The sequence below is a fragment of the Patagioenas fasciata genome, chromosome 7, assembly GCF_037038585.1.
Source record: "Patagioenas fasciata isolate bPatFas1 chromosome 7, bPatFas1.hap1, whole genome shotgun sequence".
Classification (NCBI taxonomy): domain Eukaryota; kingdom Metazoa; phylum Chordata; class Aves; order Columbiformes; family Columbidae; genus Patagioenas; species Patagioenas fasciata.
In genome coordinates, this window is record NC_092526.1 from 38,996,148 (window position 1) to 39,017,815 (window position 21,668).

Genomic DNA, 21,668 nt, shown 5'->3' on the forward strand with positions numbered 1-21,668 from the left:
TAAAGCAACTTGAGGCAAGTGCTACGTTTTTAATTTCCTGTGAAAAAGAAGTTGGTTTTATACTTCAGGCATAAATGAGAATCACTTGAATCTAAATATTTCACTTGGTCATGTGCAACATCCTCTTTTACCTGGGTCAGCAGCATCTTTCAGCCTTTGAAAGAATTTGGAAAAGAATTTCTCCTTTCTTCGTAATCTGCAAATGCAGAAGCAATAGGATCTGAGTAGAACATGACAGGCCTTGGTCCTTCATCGTTCATAGTGAAAGTAGCTGGGAACTTTGTGAGATCAAGACCCCTGCCCGAAAAATAAGCCTGGAGCGTTCTGAAAAACTGAACATATTTCACATGTGAAAACAGAGATCACTTACTTCTACTGACACACTTGTTCCTCTGTGGGATGAAATCCTCTGTTTTTATCATTAACTGGTACAATATAGGCAATATCATTCAGACATGTCTACTCCGTCCATGGCTTGTACACCTTACGTGGTGTCCAAAGGCCACCGGTTTAGTGACCAGCTGTGCTCCCCGTGGCACCACAAAGGATTCAAACTGCATGGCTTACAAACCAGGCACAGGAAAACCCTTGCTGAGGGCAAGCAGTACAGTTCTGGTACACATTTCTCTAGAGAAATGTACTCCAAGAGTAAATAAGAGGGGAGAATTGATTTGAATGAGCCCCTTAGATTGCTTAAAAGTAAAAATTAATGCTTCTTAAAACAGTGAGGAAAAATTGTGGGAAATTTATTTTATTTTTTCCATCACAAACTCCTCATAAGTTCTTGCAAATGTTCCCTCAGTGACATTTTCTTAGCTGTAATTAACTTCAGATATTCAGCCACTATTCCCAACAATGCGTCAGCTGCAAACTTGTCCTTCCAGCAGATGAGACAAGATGGAATCCACAGAGTACACAAGTGAGAGAAACATCATCATCATTCCTCTTTTATATCATAAAAAGAGCGCTTGTATAATCAAAGTACATTTTTAAAAACTAAAGCTGCTGGATGGAGATATAAGGAGGTTTTATGCGCTAATGCACACCAAGAATGTCTCTCCAGTGAAGGAGCACATCTTGACTGAGGAATGCTCATCCAGTTGTGGTTATTGACTATTTGAAGTGTGTACTCGCCAACGCTGCATTTAATGGGCCCCTTTTACCTTTAAATTTAGAAGAGAAAAATTCTCATGACGGAAAACAAAAACCATTCCTTACCAGCTCTCTGTTTCTCGGGTTATCTAGAGGTTTCCATTTTTCTTCTGGTTGGAACGGAGCGCCCTTTGCCAACCCTCTCACGGCCAAAACTGTATATAGCCCCAGGAGCAGCACTTTCCACATGCTGGAGATGAACTGTAGCTGTAAGAAGGACAACGAACCACACTCCTTAAGTCCTCCAGAGCTGTCACTGATAACAAAAAAAGCATAAAAATCCAGCAGAGTGCTGAAAATCATGTATCCATGGCAAGGAAAATCTGCCTATATTCATGTGCTATCAATTCTTGATTTTTTTCTACTACTAATGCTATTTCAGACACTGGGTTCTCTTTTTGAAAGGGACTAGTATGACATTTAGCACACAATATTTACATTTGTTACTAGGTACAGCCATTTGCATTGGCTGATGAGTTACAGCATCAGATCTTTGTATGCTCCATGGAGAATGCAGAAGTATGGCTTGAGATCCAGACAGCTCAATTTTTAAAACTGCACGAAATGAAAGTGTAGCACATATATAAGTGAAATAATAATACAGCCCGAGACCAATTTCACAACTTGATTCTATGAAAAGAAAAAAAAAAAAAAAAAAAAAAAAATCAATCTCCCTTTCACGTTCTTTATCTCCCTTTCACGTTCTTTAACATAAAGCTTACCAGTGAATTTGGCTCTGGCTTGCCCCGTCTTGGTTGGTCTCCTTGCAATCTGCGAACAAACTGATCTCTGCACTTATATTTCTAGTGGACTGTAGGTGGGTGTCAATGACGTCAGCAGGAGCTCAAAAATACAGTAATGATTCCATTTCCATCCATGACATAAAGACTCTTGAGAATTTCATCCTTAATACTCTTAAGACCTGTTGCTATCGAACAGCGCAGCGCAAAATCCTCCTCCCTAAGCCCTGGTGCAGAAGGTTGGTGGTGAGCACGTACGAAGTTTAAAACAATTCCCAGCAGAGAAAGGACAGCTGTATCAAAACATTACTTTTAATTAAAAGTGATTAGCCATATCTCTAGAATGGTGACTAACAGATAATTACAGCCGGTTGAATAGTTTTCAAGTGAGATAGGCATCATTTTATGATGCTGGAGAGAGAAAAGTAAGGTCTGTTTCAATATCCAAAATCATAACATTTTAATGGAAGCGTTGCTTTCCTACCCCGATTTTATCAGCAGTCAATATCCTCCTGTCAGACTAGAAACTAAGACAAGAGCTGCAGGAGGACTATGCTCATTTACCTTGCTCTTATTTCATAGTATTCTTCAGCTCAAAGCACCTCAAATATTTGCTGAGAATTTCATTACACTCTTGTCTCCACTATTTGGATGATATTTAGTTAGTATCCTGTAAAATATATCTCTAAGTGCACATGCTAATACTAAAGATTTTGTGCCATTATCTCACTCCAGATTATAGATGTTTATTCCTCACCTGAGACTTTAAATCTTCCGACACACACCCCAATTCTTTTATTCACCTGACTTATTTAGAAAGATAAAAATGGGGGATACCCAATATATTCACCAGTAAAACACACCAAAGTCATCTGTAAATTTGAAAGGAGTTTTATTACTGTAGACATTTAGGCAGATATGCAAGACATTCAATTAGCACATATTTTATCTCAGCTGTCTTAAAAAAAAATCCCTACAAACTTGTATTGTTGCTTTCTGAGCTAGAAGTGTTCGAGCTAGAAGTCTGTTTAAACTTAGTGCTCATTTTATTGTGGTTTTTTTTTCGGGTGGAGGGGGTGTTTGTTTAAAAAACAAAATCAAAACCAAACAGATCGTTCCATTATAGCTCTTTCCTCCAGTGAAAGTCAAATATAAGGGGAAGACATTCACATTAAAATAGTATAGTTACACTGATTGAACAAAATTGCATCCACCTTTGAGACCAGTAGCTAGTTGAACAAATGCTTTCCAAGCCACACGCCTTTTAATGCAGCCAAATTTAAGCACTAGGTTTTCTGACAAATTACACGTACAGACATATCTTCAGTAAAGCAAGCCTTTTGAAAGTGGCTATACTAATTACACAGCCTTTCTGGCACAGTGAGGAATATTCACGTACGTCTGAATTAAACTGCACTGAAGCTGAAAACACTCTCAGCATTGCCTGTTCGGTTTTCAGGCAGGTTAACTTCAAAAAGGTAAAAATCTTGCTCTAGAACAAAAGGCAAGTTTGAAACCAAATGGTTTAGCTGAGAATAAGTTGTACACATACGATGCTCTATATAAACTGTATTACTCACCAAACATTTTCCATGTGATTGCAAGGCAGGTGTAACAGGTGCATAAGTTAAGATACTGAGACAAGCTTCATCAGGTATTATCTTTACTGTATTCTCCTTGAGGTGTCAAAAAAGTGTCTGTTAGTTAAAGTACCGCTCTAACCACAATCCTTTTTTTCACTGATTTTATTTTCTGCTTAAATTCCTACATATTACAAGTTAGAAGGAAAAGCACCAAACTGCTCCACACGAGTACCTGAGCGAAGACCAAAGGCAAACGTTGATCACGACACTCATGAACGTATTTATACAACAGCGGTACACGTAACATTCACAGCAATCTACCCACTATGACTGGTAAGCGGCACTTTTTGTGAATTACAACCATTTGTACTAACACAACCATGCTAGAACACCGTACAAAAATGCACAGGGGTGTTTTTATTTAGCAGAGCATATGCTATACAGTGTACTCCTACGTCAACCACACTTGGGTAAAGACAAATAAAAACATGTGAAGCATACATTGCAGACAGGGAAACATCAAATAAAATATGAACATCCCAGACTAGCACCCACTCAAGTTGCCCTCAGCTGCAACAAAAAAGTACCAGTATCTAAAGCATTTTTAAAGGATTCTGAGATTTCAGTTACTAGCAATTTCAACATTCGTTGAAGACAATACCCATTCTCCAAGGCTTGCTCTGTGTCTCACAAGAGAAGGACTTTGCCAAAGCTTAGCACGCATTGCATGATCTGTATCTGAGACTTTAGTTATAAACATTTTAATATGCACAATAATTTATTCTAGCATGATTCCAGCATTTCTAGATGAGACCCTATCAATGTCTCTAAAAACCTGTAACTCTTTAGTTGCAGCTACATCACGAAATTACACCAGCTATATAAGAACTGAAACCAGAGGAGGAGTTAAAAACATAAGAGTTTTCAAAAAATTACATGTGTTCTTCAAAGTTTTAAGTCCTTTTAACACTGACCAAACAACAGCACCCTCCCTCTCCTCCAAGTACCCAGAACAGGTGTTTTGGCCAACATTATTCTGTCTTTGTGCTTGGAAGAACAATTAAAAGGTAAGTAAAGAACCAAGTCACTAGGCCTAGGTTACACAATTTTTCTAGACTAATCATATACAAAGGTCTTAAAGTTCTGCCCTCTCCATGATTTTAATACTAGAATATTCCTGTAGCTGGGAAATCAAGAATGGCCAGGATTACTGAAACCACATCATCACAAGGGAAAGAAGAGAAAATGAGGTGACCGGAATGAGAGCTTTAAAAGCCCTAAATGAACACACAGAAGGAAGGAGCAGGGAAGACACAAGAACTGTCTGTTACCTGTTGTTCCGCAGCATCTGCAGCACTGCAGCAGCCACATACAAGTCAGTTCTCTAGAGAACGTTAATAAATTTGATCCTGACATGCAGCAATTTCATGTGTGTAATTAACTACACACAGTCCAACTATAAGTTTTGAGATGTCTTCTTTATTCAAGATGGAGTGTTACATAGAGCCAATACTGGGGCGGGAACGGGGAAGTCAGAATTCGGTGAGTTTTGTTCAAAACATAAAAAGAATCTTACAGAGACACATAAGGAAAGCCAGTGGTGCCTTTTACTGAGCTCTTCATATTAAAAAATATACATAAGAAATCCTTCTGCTCTATCACAACAAAATTTTAAGATCTTGACTGTTTCTGGTTTTCTTTAATGAACTGAGAAGAACAGAATATAAAAACCTTTCCACCCTCTCACCCCCCCCCAAAAAAACCAAACATTTCAGGGTTTTATATATGAACACTTTTCCTAAAAAGTGAACTTACTTATTCAAAACTCCTGGAGCTTTACAACAACCAACAACCCCACCCCAGCAACTTGTAGTGTTCTTCTCACACTGCCGTAGATATTGATACTCAATGGCTCAAATACAATAGTAAGACTAGTTTTCCTTCCTTATCTTTATTTGTGTCCCAATAGATAGACTTCAGAAATTAAGGTCAGCTAAAGCTTTCTGACTTTGGAATTGGTGTGATTCCAAACCACAAATATACTGTACTTGTAATAAATCTTGATTTCCGTAAGTACAGTAAAAGGGGGTCAAAAGAATTGTTTACAAGTGTTTTCTCCAAGTTTCAGTATGATTCACACAAATATTTTTGGTCAGCTTCAGAAGTCCAATATAAGGCTACAGGAGTCCGCAGGCTACAGTTAGAGCGTATTCATCTACTGCTTTAAGGCACAGCATGTTTTTTTCTCTAGAAAGATACAAGTTTAAAGTCACAGTGAGGAATTTCCCATTTCAGTTTTGGCCTGGCACTCTCATTATATATGTCACATCGACTACTTGTAGACACCTGTTAAATATTTCAGTTGTGAGGTGTTGCGGTCTCAAATACTGTTCTCATACTCCAAGTGACACAAATCCTACAAGGCAATAAGCACGTATTTGAGGCAGTTACATGCTTAAATACCTGAAAAATTGAGGCGCTGGGCAGATGTGCTCAAGAGCTAGAGAGCCCTCCTTAAATGCTTAACATTTATTTTTAAGAGCAGTAATGTTTGTTAACAAAACGAAATCTATATATTTTACTTCAGCTTTAAGATAAATTAGCTGTTTAAAAGCTCTGAATACATTCTTCCATAAATAAGAATATACATCAGAAAATACAGCATTTGTAAAAGGTTTTCAAAGAAACTTTTTGAGATTTTAAGGATTCTATTATGAATAACAGCTTAAAGTTCTGACTCTAAGAAAAAGGTAGAAAAACTATTTCACTTTAACATAAAAATGGATTTGTTTTCAAGTGTCCCTCACTGGCACACATTTCCAGAGGTGCATGAGAGCAACGTGTAGTTTTGGTGACAGAAGCACATCTCTCCTAAAGGAATAGTGAGGGAAGTTTTAGCATTGTACTGTAGATGATTTTAAGTAATTAAAAAAGCTAGCTTGATTATCTCCCAGAAAAACAAATATAAAAAGTCAAAGCTGTAAATTAAGTGAGTAACATTCACCACGAAATGGAAAGGAAGCATTAAGAGTTGAGTCTGCTTTACAGTTACCAGTTTTCTAGTAGCTTAGTGACTTAAAACAGCAGCACAATTATTGTACAGACACTATAACTGCTTCCAATAACACTTTCAATAACTCAAGAGTGTACTGAGGGTCTATAAATGGCTGGTTTTTTCTCAGTATAAATAAGACAAAAGTCTAAACACACTCATCACTGTACCAAAATAAACGCCATCAAATGAAAGTTTCTCAAACGCTGACCTATATTCACAAGCACATAATGGACTTAATTCTGTCCTGTCGGAGCTTAGAAGCAGATATATCAGGTTTCAGAAAAACTTACAAGGTCATAACCTCGTTACTGGCAAACACATGGAAAATCAGACTTCATATCAAATACCAACCTATGCAGCAACGCTGTTTGGTTTTGGTTTGCTTCAAAGTATCAATACATTTTACTTTGTCTTTTTAAACAGTGATTTTAAAGGTAGTCCAATTACGTTATAGCTGGGATAGATGGATGGATAGATGGATGGATAGATGGATGGATAGATGGATGGATAGATGGATGGATAGATGGATGGATAGATGGATGGATAGATGGATGGATAGATGGATGGATAGATGGATGGATAGATGGATGGATAGATGGATGGATAGATGGATGGATAGATGGATGGATAGATGGATGGATAGATGGATGGATAGATGGATGGATAGATGGATGGATAGATGGATGGATAGATGGATGGATAGATGGATGGATAGATGGATGGATGGATGGATAACTCACACACATAGGCGGTTTCTATTTCTTCTGCAACATATTATTACTATACTGTTTAGGGTTGTGTTACTTGTTTTAAAACGTAGAAGATTAATATTGTGGAATGAATTGCTACAGGTATCTGTTCACCAAAAAACAACATCAGAGCTGAACTCTAAATATTAGAAATAATATTAACTTAAATTCCAGTTACTGCAATTTTTCTGAAACAAAACAAGCAATAAAAAAACCCAACCAAAGCCCAAAAAACAATCCCCCCCTTTTAAAAGGATGCTGAAACACAACGTACCACAACCATCTGTTAAATGAAAACTGAAAATGCCACCTTTGGACAACATTTGTTTGTTCAGTTTCAAGGCAATTCTAGTTTAGAGGTAACAGTTTTTCCTTACCAGACAAATACAGAATATAGACCATTTATGAACGGTTCACTACAGATGTAGCTACAACAACCGCAGTGTGGTGAGACTGAGGAACACGTTTGATCACATCAACCACAAAATTTTATAGACTTAAAAAGCAATTCAGGGTATGGAGATGTTACTCAAAGCTTCTCACTAAACCAAGAAAGGATCTGCTCTACATATAAACTGTACCTAAAATTAGTGATATTTGGTACTCTAAGTTCTTACCCTGCTTGTTTTTTAATTCTGTGTCTGATAGCTTATAGAAATATTAGAAAAGAGCCACATAAATAGTTCTTATTTTGAATGCATCTTGAGGTACAAGCCAAAAAATGATGGCTTAATCTCAACCTAAATGTTTGATTACACGGTATAATCTCCATATAAACATGGTAAACATCCACATGGATGAAGAACAGTGCTGCTGCAAAATTAATACTTCAACTGAAAAAGAACAGAATTTCAGTCTTCATGTTAATAGAAATCCTCCCTTATAGAGCGAGGCCTAATCCATTATAAGTTAATTTGTGTCTATCTTCTCCCACACATTCTAGATAATCTAAAACTTGAAAAATAAACTGGAATTTTAATGTAGTTAAAAGTGTCAGGAAACATTGTATTTGCCAAAAGGTGTTTCATAAACGCAGCCTACTCATAATAAAGGATATTTCAGTAATATTTACACTTTCTCATACACTCGAAAGTCTTTATAGTGGGTTACCCTTCGTTTCTGCTGAGATAATTGTGAACAGTGGCAGAACTAGAAACTTGCATAACAGAAGCCTCCCCTCCAAAAGTAATGACAAACAATCACTGTCATTTTACCTGAAAAACCATTTTAGTCTGTTATAAATTCTTGTCCTTTTCAGAATGGCAAGTAGGATCATTGATCCTCTCTTAGAATGAGATGAATTGTCCCCTGAACTGGTCCTAATCCTGTCCCCAGATAACAGAGCGTGCATATAGACCCAAAGCAGCGGTCAGAATTCCCCTCCTTCCCTCAACCAAGGGAAATCATCTATGAAAACGGGAGCATTGAAGGAGATGTGATAAATTCTGTCATCTGGGACCTCATGACTCTGGATCCTATCTATTCCCAGCTCCAACCTGAAAAACAGGTAGGAACCTACGCAAGATTCTGTAACCTATTTCATGAAGAGTGATAACTATCAACACAATTCCCAGCTTTAAAAGTATCACAGAATCCCAGAATGTCAGGGGTTGGAAGGGCCCTGGAAAGCTCATCCAGTGCAATCCCCCCATGGAGCAGGAACACCCAGATGAGGTTCCACAGGAAGGTGTCCAGGCGGGTTTGAATGTCTGCAGAGAAGGAGACTCCACAACCTCCCTGGGCAGCCTGGGCCAGGCTCTGACACCCTCGCCAGGAAGAAGTTTCTTCTCAAGTTGAAGTGGAACCTCCTGTGTTCCAGTTTGAACCCATTGCCCCTTGTCCTGTCACTGGTTGTCACCGAGAAGAGCCTGGCTCCATCCTCCTGACACTCCCCTTTTCCATATCGATCCCCATGAATGAGTCCCCCCTCAGTCTCCTCTTCTCCAGCTCCAGAGCCCCAGCTCCCTCAGCCTTTCCTCACACGGGAGATGCTCCACTCCCTTCAGCATCTTGGTGGCTGCGCTGGACTCTCTCCAGCAGTTCCCTGTCCTTCTGGAACTGAGGGGCCACAACTGGACACAATATTCCAGGTGTGGTCTCCCCAGGCCAGAGTAGAGGGGCAGGAGAACCTCTCTGACCTACTGACCACCCCCCTTATAATCCACCCCAGGTACCATTGGCCTTCCTCTGTCTCTCTAGACAGAGACAAAGAAGGCATTCAGTAACTCTGCCTTATCTGTAGCTTCTGTCAGCAGGGTACCCACCTCATTCATCAGTGGGCCTACATTACCTCTGGTGTTTCCATCATTAAATGGAAATGAGTTGTGTTATTCTACACTGCCGTAATGCAGTACTTTTCACACTGTGACAGATCTTGGAAGCCATCAAAGCTACTACATGCAGAGACTGCTTGCTCTCCTTATTTTGCTTATTTTATTCCACCACTGACTTCAACAAATGGATTCATGCATAAAGAACCTCTTAAGATAGCAAAACACAATCAGCAGTAAAACACAGCAGGAAGCCAAAAGGACCACGAAGGCCACGGAAAATGATCTTCCCCAGAAATCAGACCCTGCACATTTCACAGCCAGCCTTTACCAGCCTCAATGCAGTTCTGCCACCCTCTTCCATTCGCGGCCATTTAAAAGCAGAAAAACTATTCTTCCCTGTTTGAACAGCAACTTCTAGGTTAAACTGGTGGATGTAGCTATACGTATATTTAGACACACAAATTATCTTATATACATACATCATCGCATACATTTGGTTAGAGAGCATCAAGGTATCATCTATACATATAACTTTTCTGATGTACAGACACTATATATAATCTAATCTTTTTTCAAAAAGGTTAAGACCAGAATACCAGCACATAGGTTACTGATAACAGTGACCATGGTTTTGTTAACTACAACAATCTAACTCAGTTGAACAGTTTTAATGACTTATTGAGAGCTTGAACTGCTAACTTATGTAAGCAGACAAAACAAGTGCTTACTTCACATTTCTCTTTCACTTTGGAGAGTCACTATGCGAATTAAGTCTTTCCAGCCAGCTCAAATAAATTGGCCCTAACAACACACTCGACTTAACTGAGGCACTTTAGGCAAGATTAATGAGATAGGATGTAATTAATGGGTCAGGCTGGCTCTACTACTATATCAAGGATATACTTGATTGACTGTGGGTAGCAGATTTCCTCTTATTATTTGTAGAAGATGCTTGAGCTGGTCTAGTATTTCCACATGAAGATAACAAGTATCTCAGACAGAGTGGCGACAGCTAACACAGAAGCAATTTGTCGACTCATCTCTACACAGAATCAATATATCATTTTAACCTAATGGCTACAGAGGTTCCTTCTGTTGGTAAAAAACACACCCAGGGGCCAGAATTCCTCACACATAGTTATTTTAGGCTTTATTATAAATGGCAGTCATTGTAGCATCTAGGCACTAAAATCATACTTTGTACAGAACTAATAATTATGGTCAGTATTTCCCACTATTACTAAGACTTTGTCCATGTGAGGAAGTTAGCACTGTACGCAGGGCAGGAATTTACAGTGTTGGAACTATTCCATATTCATTTCACGTATTGACTTTTATTAGGAGACAGTAGATTCTCCATTTACAATAGAGAAAAAAAGCCCTGCCGTGTCTATTTCGAAACAGTGCGGTACAGCAACTGCAATGGAAACTCACACCATACCCCAGCATTTGCTACCTTCTCCATATGGACAAAGAGTAATTTCAGAATTTACAAAATTCCAGAGAAAACTGGCAATGTTTTAAAACAACATTACAGCAAATTGTTTATGAATCTGCTGGTATCCTTCCTGAATAGAAAGCTACACAGAATATTGTTTTCTCACTCTCACAAAAAGTAAAATGTGTAAGACTTTCAATAATCTCACAAATGTTCAAGTTGCACTGATTGAACAAACGATTTGATAAAAATAACAGTTCTATATAAGCAGTACATTCTAATTTGCCCAGACACAACTGTGGCAGCTTTTAAATGTAGCATAAAATGATTAAAAGTCTACTTGGCTGTGTAGTTTTTGTGATAGTCACAGTGTGCTTGAAATGTATCGAGTTTTAACCAGCATCATTTAGACCTGCAAGAGATACAAGTTCAGAACATATGCACTGTATGGCACAGTGAGTTTTAAAAAGTCTGTTTCAACACAGGAGTACAGTGAAATATCAAAGTGTCTACAAGGCAGAGTAATGAGGTGTTACACTAATATGGTTTATGTGCTTACACACACACAGGGTTAATTCACTTAATTTTCAGAGGCAGGAAATAAACACCATGAAAAGTTTGCTAAGCAACACAGACAGAACCATGAATTTTTCACGAAGTATTCACAGTTCTGTCCGGTTTCCCACATAATGTAAACTTCCGTGGATGTTACTTCTGGGCATTTCTTGTTGAAATCTGCCCCATCTCCAGAGATAAATTTCTAGACCGCACCTTTCTTCCTATGTAATATGGACGGTTACACAATACAACACAGCATATGTAGAAGAAGAGAAAAGGTGACAAAGTGGGGTACTTTGTATAAATGCAGTCGTCCAAAGGCCACCATTGCAACAGACAAAGGGAGTGGAACTTTGGCAATGATCTTCAGTAGTTTACTGTAAGAACAGAAACAAAAGATTGCCATTTTTGTAGCCACACATGCAGAAGTTGCACAAATACCATACATCGCTTTCTTTTGAAAAGCATTTTATAGATTTCAAGGATTTGTTCATTTTTAAAACAGAACAAATAGGTGTAACAGGCAACAACAACTGGTGCATGAGGAAGAGCAATTATTTAAAAAGGCGAATAAAATGTCATTTTAAAATACTCTTACGTTAAATTAGAAATAAGCTCTCTGTAGGAAAGAAAGATTGAAGGGTTTAGACCAGAGTTAACAGGTACTGCTCAAGAGGATAAAGTACACTGGTTATATTATTTGTTGTCTTTCACAAGGCACTAATTCTATATTAGAACTAGAAATGGCAGCAAAGCCCAGCACCCAAAACTTGTTAACCCAGTTGGAAAGCATGTAACATTTCCACACTTGTGCCCAATAAGGGGGAATTACAAGAGCAGAGCTATAATGGTTTAGAATTCTCTTTTCCTTGTAACTTCCTGACAATAATTGATACATATACTAAGATTCTGTACCATTTGGAAGGATTCAATGAATTGTGAATGAAAAAGTTTCAGTTAAAGAAGTCTTTATGCAACTGATTGTTGTGATAGTCCATGTAGTAAATACCAATTACTTTCTCCACTTACCTGAATCACAGGTACCTTGCATGCATTTCACCCAGTCTTTAACTATACGAGTTTATGGATCTCTGTGTAGGCTGAACAATTACATGTCTGTGCAGCATAAATTAAGTTTCACCACGCAAATGGAAGTAGTAAGAAGCAGGAAAACAACAACTAAGGATTAAGCTACAGTACCTTGATTTCAGTTCAGAAATATTTGAATTAATGAGAATTTCCAAAATGCATATGAGGATAATAGCTGTAGATCTACATGGATCAGGATCAAGGCTAACGCTGTACCTGCAAAAAATGGATTAGAAAGGGTGTTACTTGCTAAACGAGGCTACCAAATAACATTCAAGTTGGGAACAAGTGTGTGCTGATAACAACAAACATACATGAAATATATATGGCATCACAGCCTGATTTTAAATCCTTTGTGAAGCATCACTTCCTTCAGCATATCACTGACCACTTAACACCTACTTATAAACCAGACTGCATAGAAGAAACAGTTACAATTAACAGAAGTCTTTGATACTGTAAGTAGCTAATAGTAAAAATGGAAAATGTTTGACTCTTTACATTATCTTCAAAGTTGCATATTCTTCCACCTTACTGGCAATTTAAGAAGTTACCTGAGATTTTTTAACCAATAAATTAAAGATGGCAAGTTGAGCAGCATAATCCATGTGAATAAATTGAGAATGGTAACATGCATCTTAAGATTGTTAACAGCTTCAGCGGTTGTACTGTTGGGAAGAGACTGTGTTGCTTTTGAAGTACAGTCGATCGAACTCTGGTTTTTGACTGTGTCATTACTGGAGTTCTGTGAAGTTTCTTTTGAGTGGTCTGAATCCTGAAAATAAAAGACAGAGTGTGACAGAATGCAAACCATCCTCTCTCCCCCTTCCTTCGATATGGAAGGAGTAGACACATCTTCCCCTCTCTCTGCTGCTTGAGGCCAACAGCTTCTTTTGTTTGACCCCAGGGCCCGCTGGCCAGGGCCATTAGGAGAAGGGAGTGCCCAGGCGCCAGGGAGCCGCTGGGCACCCGCGGTCAGTGTGGGGGATGTCTGGAAGCTTCAGGGGCAGCCCACAGCCAGGGTGGGGGTGCAGAGAAGCTTCTGGAGTGCCAGTCAGATCTGATCAGGCTATAAAAAAATGGGCTTCTCGTCGAGATGTGCCCCTTGCGTGCAACTTCATGGAGTTACGAGCTGAGCCACCGCCTCCCCCACCACCGCTGGGACAGAGACTCCACTTGCCCTGCCACCACGTGTGTGAGTAAAATTAACCCTTGCACGATTGTGAGTGTATCTACTTTCCGTGCACATTTGCACATGTATTCGTACCTTCCGTGCACATTTGCACGCATACTTCCTGTGCTCAATATGAGCGAGTGTATTTTCCTCCCATGCTTCCACACAAGCACGTGTAATATTCTGTGCATATTTGCACCTGTATTTCCCCTCGCAGGATTGCGAGTGTATTATAAATTTACCCTTGCAGAATCGCGAGTGTACACTTTCCGTACTCACTATGAGTACGCGTATCCCTTTAAAATAATCCCACACCATCTTCAGGCAAGTGTGGACTCTTCCCGGACTCAGGGACGGCTCCGGCATTGTTTTGGTGAAGCCACGTGCATGCACACTGTGGAACTCCTGTTGGATTAGTTGCTGCCCCTTAATAATTTCCTCAACTGATACCCGAACCTCTATTCAAGTCACTTTTGGAGTGCTAAAACCCTGTTTCTCACCGGTTTAATAGAACTTGTTTTGGACCCTGTTGTCCCTTAAACTAAACTCGGGGTGCCTCCATGATACAAAGGTAATAAAAATGCACATGCCTGTAAGAACCCATGGTGGAGGAGGGAAAAAACTATCACAACAGTATCACACCAGCTCTGATTTAGCAAAAAAACTTGGAAATTATCTCTCAAAATGCCATCAAAAGCAAAGTTCAGTAGTTGAATTTTAAAGCATCTAGATTTAACCAGAAAATTCTCTTACACCAATAATTTATAAATCTTTGTAAGAAAAGAACAGAGAGTGGAGATGCCCTGACGCTGATGCAGTGATAAAAAATGGAGCTCCTGCATGGAGAAAGAACAGAATAAAACGACTAATAAAGCATCTGGGTGAAAATGAGAGATGAAAAGATAGAGGAAAAGATACAGGAGGCAATGCAACTGTAGTATAGATTTACCTGTAGTATAGATTATTATCTAGAAATTAAGTTTATTTCTTCAGATAAGGCATGCATAGTCAAATACCAGAATTTAGACAAAAAACTATTGTTCAGAGACTCACTTTTCTTCTTAAACATACCCCTCAGACAAGTTAACACTGCAGTGATCTTGAAGAGCGAATGTAACAGTCATATGTGATGAAAAGGCTTCTCATGTCCTGGCTTTTCTTTTGCCTCATGCAGACAATAATTAAACTACAGCCATCCGCTCATCACAGCACAACCTCGTGCTACCAAGTCAATAACAATTCATAATGCATAGGTTTGCCAAACAGCTTTCGGTCACAGTTTTGAACTGGAAAACACTTACCCCATTAAGTATGTTTTGCTCTGCTCTTACATTCACATGTAGTTTTATAACCTGTAACACAGACAGTTTAATTTTTTAGTAATGTTTCTTTACACAAAAGCTGCAGTATATGAGAAAATGATAGTGGACAGTGATTATAGTGGACATATGGGACTGTACCTTTCTTTTGTAAGAAACATTGTCAGAAGAACAAAATCATTCTAAAGATTACAAGATTGTTAGAGTCTGGTAAGTTCAAAAAAGACGTATTATTTCAAATATGCGAATAATAACATTTAAGTATGAAAAATGGTAACTTGTATTTTTTGCTTTTAACATGGGGTTAATGCAAAGCATACAAAATTTTGAATTCAGTTATAAATGACACATTTTTGGCCTTTCAGTACCTTAAACCAGTACTGAAGGTAAATAATGACTATAGCAAATGCACCACAAGTGGTCCAGCTGACCAAAGCAAGAGATAACACCCCACAGAGTCCTCTGGGTGTCAGCAACTTGGTATCTCTTCGAAGTACAGTAGGTCTAAAAAAAAGAGACAAAACTGCTGTTATACTCTTGTAACAACATCATAACTACAGTGATCAAAGACTATATCTGTTTTGTGAATGACTGGAAAGAACAAATCGCTCCTGAATATTGATTAAACACAATTGTACATTCTTCCCAGACAGGAATTTCTCCTTGCTCAGTCCGAGAAACACACAAAGGCTGAAGTTTCTGGATTCTAGCTGATAGAACTAAGATATGAGTATGAAACTGAAACTGCAAAGATGAGCTGAGGTGTGACGAGGGGAACAGAGTGGGAGCAAGTGCAACACAACTATGAAAAGGTCAGTACTTCTTGCACATTCATGGGACGTGTCAGTAGTAAAACAGACACTGAAAACAGAAAAAGCATTGTTTGGAAAACACAATTTTAAAAGCCTTTGCAACAAATGTGGAGAATAACCACGAAAAGAAGGCTAGTCGGCAAGAACAAAGAATTCCACAGACAAATTCTTTGCTGCTGGCCATTATCAGATCATTTCAGAACACTGAGCAAAAGTCAATACTATCTACTTCAGAGAGATTTATGAAAACTTTTTTCATCGATAAATTCAGGATGAGATCACAGCCTGTATAAGGCACTAGAATTTTGAAGTGAACTGGCTGACTTACAGGCAGGCACACAAAATCTGATTATCCTTGGTGCCATCTCAGGGATAAGAGGGTCATTAGGGGTAGTCAACATGGCTTCACCAAGGGGGAGTCATGCTTGACCAACTTCATTGACTTTTATGAGGACATAACAAGATGGATGGATGATGGCAGAGCGGTGGACGTGGTCTACCTTGACTTGAGTAAGGCATTTGACAGTTTCCAACAGCATCCTCACAGCTAAACTGAGGGAGTGCGGTCTGGATGACCGGGTAGTGAGGTGGACTGGGAACTGGCTGAAGGGAAGAAGCCAGAGAGTTGTGGTCAATGGGGCAGAGTCCAGTGGGAGGCCTGGATCTAGTGCAGTGCCTCAAGGGTCAGTACTGGGGCCTGTATCGTTCAATACATTCATCAATGATTTGGATGAGGGAATAGAGTGACTGTCAGCAAGTTTGCTGATGACACCAAGCTGGGAGCAGTGGCTGAAACACCAGAGGCTGTGCTGCTATCCAGAGACCTGGACAGGCTGGAGAGTTGGGCAGGGAAAAACGTAAAGAAATGTAATAAGGGCAAGTGTAGAGTCTGTCATCTGGGCAGGAACAACCCCAGGTTCCAGTATAAGTTGGGGAATGACCTATTAGAGAGCAGCATAGGGGAAAGGGACCTGGGGGTCCTAGGGACAGCAGGATGACCATGAGCCAGCACTGGGCACTTGTGGCCAGGAAGGCCAATGGCACAGGGGGTGGATTAGAAGGGGCTGGTCAGTAGGTCAGAGAGGTTCTCCTGCCCCTCTACTCTGCCCTGGGGAGACCACATCTGGAATATTGTATCCAGTTGTGGTCCCTCAGTTCCAGAAGGACAGGGAACTGCTGGAGAGAGTCCAGCGCAGGGCAACAAAGATGCTGAAGGGAGTGGAGCATCTCCTGTGTGAGGAAAGGCTGAGGGAGCTGGGGCTCTGGAGCTGGAGAAGAGGAGACTGAGGGGTGACTCATTCATGGGGATCAATATGGAAAGGGGGAGTGTCAGGAGGATGGAGCCAGGCTCTTCTCGGTGACAACCAGTGGTAGGACAAGGGGCAATGGGTTCAAACTGGAACACAAAAGGTTCCACTTCAACTTGAGAAGAAACTTCTTCCTGGTGAGAGTGGCAGAGCCTGGCCCAGGCTGCCCGGGGAGGTTGTGGAGTCTCCTTCTCTGCAGACATTCAAACCCGCCTGGACACCTTCCTGTGGAACCTCAGCTGGGTGTTCCTGCTCCATGGGGGGATTGCACTGGATGAGCTTTTGAGGTCCCTTCCAACCCCTAACATTCTGGGATTCTGTGATTTTCCTGCCTCTGCCCAAGACATTCTCAGTGCTTGCAGGAAATAAAATGTGCTAATGAAAAGAGTATTAATGGAGCTAAACCCCTTTAAATTTTACTAAGTGTAGTTTCCAAACTTTGAAGTTCATCACTTCATCACTTAAAAACTAATACTAAAGTTTCTGAGCACCCACTGTAAATAATAATAAAAAAAAGACTGTTGAGAAGACATAGCTGATACAACATCTGATATTTGGTAGAATAAGACCAGGGATGGATTTTTAAATATCCATTTACTGGCTATTTTCTGAGTAAAGAGCATCCCAACCAACTTTCTGGAGACAGAGAGCTGGCTCAAATCTAGCTGAGGACTGTTATCAGCATGAGAACAGTCCAACCATTAAAATAGCTAAGCATCTTACCCAATTTACTCATTTACTCCTTCAAAATCCTGTTATCTTCCTTGCTTTTTTAAAAACCCCTTTCATATTTGAATACTCATCTCTACAAGTGAAAAACATTCCAGTGTTCCTAAATCTATAAAATTAATCAGTCTTGTAGGGGGAAATTAACATCCAAGAAGTTTTTGTTTTACAAACCTGTTTAAATTCTTCAATGCAGTTTAACCAAGATGAATAATACCAACTATTGCAATGCTTATATTCTCTTATTTAAATATATACATACATTTTTTGAGCTGCTGAAAAGGGAACAGTCAAGGTGCTTTCTTCTCCCCAAGAACCTTTCTCAAAAACAAACCTAAAAGCTTCACAACAGCTGGCAAAGGAAACAAGAAAGCCATTTCTGTTCCCTTTCAGAGACGTGGAATAAGGAACACAAGGCAAGCGTCATACTTCATTAGTACTTAACGCTGACAAACTGAGAAGCCTAAACCATTTATATTGCAGAATTTGGTCTGCCCAAGCATTCACACTGAATCAAACAGAAAAAACTGATAGGGTCACAGCCATCTAAAAGAGCATAATTATACAGCATAATGTTGTTTTACCTAATCAGAGTGAACCATAATGAAGAGAAGAGTCTCAGAGATATAGAGAAAAATACTCCACTCCAGTAGGCAATGCCTGTCCCAAAAAGAAAGAGAATCAGGGACGCCAGGGGGAACCACGTGTCCTGACTACTCGGTGCAGCTGCATCCACCTCTGGCAGCGACAGCGATTCCCACATTTCTCTAAACCAGTTAAACCTGCCAAAAACATGAAAGCAGTATTACTTATCACTTCCAATCGCCATTACAGAATGATATATATCAACTAAGCCTCCTACTACAGCCTTTCAACGGAAATCACAGTCAAGTGCTCGCAACGACTATGGATAAAATAACCCACAGCTTTACTGAAACTTCTGGTTAGGAAACTGTTGTACATAAATAGCTAAGATATGCAAACTCACCCCTGCAGAAACACAACGATGCTTATAAGAGGTTCTACTTTGTAGGGTTTAGCTGTCCTAACTAGTTCAAGGGTCAAGTCTGGACACTGGCCTAGAATCAAGAACAGAAAGCATTTACAGTTATTATTTTGTCATGAACTTTAACACAGAAAATCCACAACAAAAAGCAAATTCAGACAAAGGTTTCAAAGTTCACTTTAAAGTAAGACACCCCTGTCTTGTAACAGTCCAGTAAGTCAGCATACTTCATCAGCAAGGCCCTTAATTGATGGATCACTCATATTCAGGTAATAGGTCAGAAAAGCTTCTAGAAAGAGTAGAGAGTTTATTATAAACACCATCTGAATTTAAACAAAATGCCTTTTTGTCTGAAGATATGTCTAAAAGTTAGTCTGCAAAACTCATCCGCATGCAAGAAATAAAGTGCTTATGCATATTAACAATATATTTTTAACTTTTAGATGTATTTTAGGTAGACTTCTATTAATTCTAAGATGTTGCATAACATCAATCATTCTCAAAGAAGGAAGTGAAGAATAGAACAACAAGGAAATATTCTGCTACCACACTACCCACATCAAAACTCAAGAGCATAAATCCAAGTACCTGCACAAGTTCAATGACACCTGGCTTAAAAAATTCACAAGTAGTATTTCAACAGAAATTGGATTAAAAAAAAATTATAGAAAGCTACCTGTTGATATCCATGTGCTCAACTGTCCTCCATAAGTAAGAAGAATATTAGAAACAACATAGGCAGGAAGAGCACCAGCATGGAACCTTATTATCTGAAAGACGAGGATATAAGGATAACTTCTAATTTACATATATAAAAATATTTAAAATACACACAAATATTATCATTAAGCTGGCACAATAATGTAACTGGAAAATCCATCTTGTAAGATTCAAATAGTTTCTTCTTTTGATGCATAAGTATTTGATAACCACCAGCAGCAATTAACGTTACATGTGGAAAATACTCAGATCTCTTGTAAATAGCTAATCAAAAGTGTTTTGATAAATGACCAAATTCTTAATGAATGCATTATTTCCAGTCAAGAAAAGCATTAAAAGAATACAGCAGCATGTTAATGATGTTTCAGTAAAATAAATTAAAAAATTAAAAGGCCACTTTCCAAGCAAAACCTTCATATAGTCACATATGGTTTTGGGTAAAGAATTTTTGGAAGCAATTTCACCCGTGTTTTAATTGGCTTCCACTGTCCCAAGTCATGACGAGATATCTGATTAATACACAAGTGCCAAGGTTTTCAATGATCATTCCATAGTGTTCCTCTCGGCATCAGGGTGGAATATGAAGAGCCAGAGGAGAGAACGGAAGACGGGAAAACTGCTGTGGGTGCTATGGACATAAAAACCAATCTAGGACTAGAAGGTTTTCTTACTTGCCCAAGAATCTGCGTAAGTGACGTCTGTAGAATTACCTCGATAAAAAACAAATATTTTATTATTTTATACAACTGTAAGCATATATAAAAAGTCTTTCATTTTTAAGAAGCCAATTTAAGTATTAGAATACAGCAGTCCCATAACTAAAATGTACAAAAGTTTGTTACTGACTTTTTAAAAACAATTGCTTTAAAGTTGTTCTCAGAAATGAAAGTTCAATTTTCAACATTACTTCTGCTGTTGCAAAGTATTTTTAACATGCACTACATCTTAAAAAAGGCCAAACAGACCACCCTTTAGATTTGCTTAGTATTTTTTTTGATTAATTAGCTATGTTTTTAAAGACCGAATTATACAAAAATTATACAGCAATGCAAAATAGCTATAAAATAAATGTGCATTACTCACTTCATACTGACAGTCTGAGGAAGAGTAAATATTTAGCTCTGGAACCCTGCTGTCATTTTGAGGTCGAGCAACGTGCAGTTTTGCAGAAATCTCAGTAAGAGATGGAACTCTGAAACAGCAACTTAATTGGTAATCGTTGTCCTTATAATCAGAAAAAGCCAAACATGCCTTAGTCTTTGACAAGCACACACAAAGCAGAACTAGGACACCAAGTGTCACCGCAAGCTATGACTAAAATGGTACAATGAACTCGTTTCTCCTGTTGCAAAGAACTACGTAACATTCTTAATCCCCTGTCCTCTGAACTACCGGAGGAACAGTACTTATAAAAGCAGACAAGCAAATTAGTGAGAACTATTAAGCAAACAACTTATACAAATTCTTATTCTAAGGAAAAGTCAAAACAACTTTGTGAACAACAGCAGAAAGATAAATGAGGAAGAGATGCGGAAGCCAAACACTTAAGATGGATGAAACTGTCTCATATCAGGAATTTCACCACAACAGGATGCAAACATTCTTCAAAAACATATCAAATTATAATTGTTAAAGTCCTTACTTTGCTACAATTATTGAGTCTTCATGTGACCAGGGTATATGAAGTCTGTAAACATTAGGTTTCCTTTCTGAAATAGAAGATAATTAAATAAAGACAAAATTAATTAAGAACACGATGTGGCAACTGTCCCCAAAAACTAAAACGCAAGTAAAACAAAAGTGGCATGTAGATCCCTATACAGTATCCCTGGGCAATTGGCACTGCAATGCACATGACTGTAGTTAATATGGAATAAAAACGACGTTTTTTAACACATGCTGTTACAGAACAGACAGGAAGAAATCAAGGTTTAAAGGCAGGACAGTTATGAGAAAACCCCTGGTTT

The 21,668-nt window shown here is 38.9% G+C and overlaps 2 protein-coding genes across 4 annotated transcripts in view; both read right to left on the bottom strand.

The window, feature by feature from the left end:
* Positions 1–136: 136 nt before the first annotated feature.
* On the bottom strand, positions 137–1,455 carry C7H2orf66 (chromosome 7 C2orf66 homolog). The gene is made up of 2 exons (XM_065841544.2): positions 1,219–1,455; positions 137–332 (listed from the first exon to the last, which is right to left on the bottom strand). Exons 1-2 carry the CDS (start codon positions 1,453–1,455, stop codon positions 150–152), a joined length of 420 nt encoding a protein of 139 aa, XP_065697616.1. The 3' UTR covers positions 137–149.
* Positions 1,456–2,825: 1,370 nt separating this feature from the next.
* The window catches only part of PGAP1 (post-GPI attachment to proteins inositol deacylase 1), a 36,648-nt gene continuing 17,805 nt past the window's right edge, over positions 2,826–21,668 (bottom strand). For 2 of the 3 annotated variants that reach the window (XM_065841138.2, XM_071811482.1), the window contains 11 exons: positions 21,344–21,410; positions 20,785–20,893; positions 20,373–20,411; positions 19,658–19,751; positions 18,964–19,054; positions 18,560–18,757; positions 15,499–15,634; positions 15,113–15,163; positions 13,192–13,412; positions 12,749–12,853; positions 2,826–11,925 (listed from right to left, as the gene is read on the bottom strand). In XM_065841138.2, the coding sequence (XP_065697210.1) occupies positions 11,787–11,925; positions 12,749–12,853; positions 13,192–13,412; positions 15,113–15,163; positions 15,499–15,634; positions 18,560–18,757; positions 18,964–19,054; positions 19,658–19,751; positions 20,373–20,411; positions 20,785–20,893; positions 21,344–21,410 (1,250 nt within the window). In that variant the 3' untranslated portion in view covers positions 2,826–11,786. The remainder of the gene's footprint in view (positions 11,926–12,748; positions 12,854–13,191; positions 13,413–15,112; positions 15,164–15,498; positions 15,635–18,559; positions 18,758–18,963; positions 19,055–19,657; positions 19,752–20,372; positions 20,412–20,784; positions 20,894–21,343; positions 21,411–21,668) is intronic. The other variant, XM_065841141.2, reaches the window with a different exon arrangement.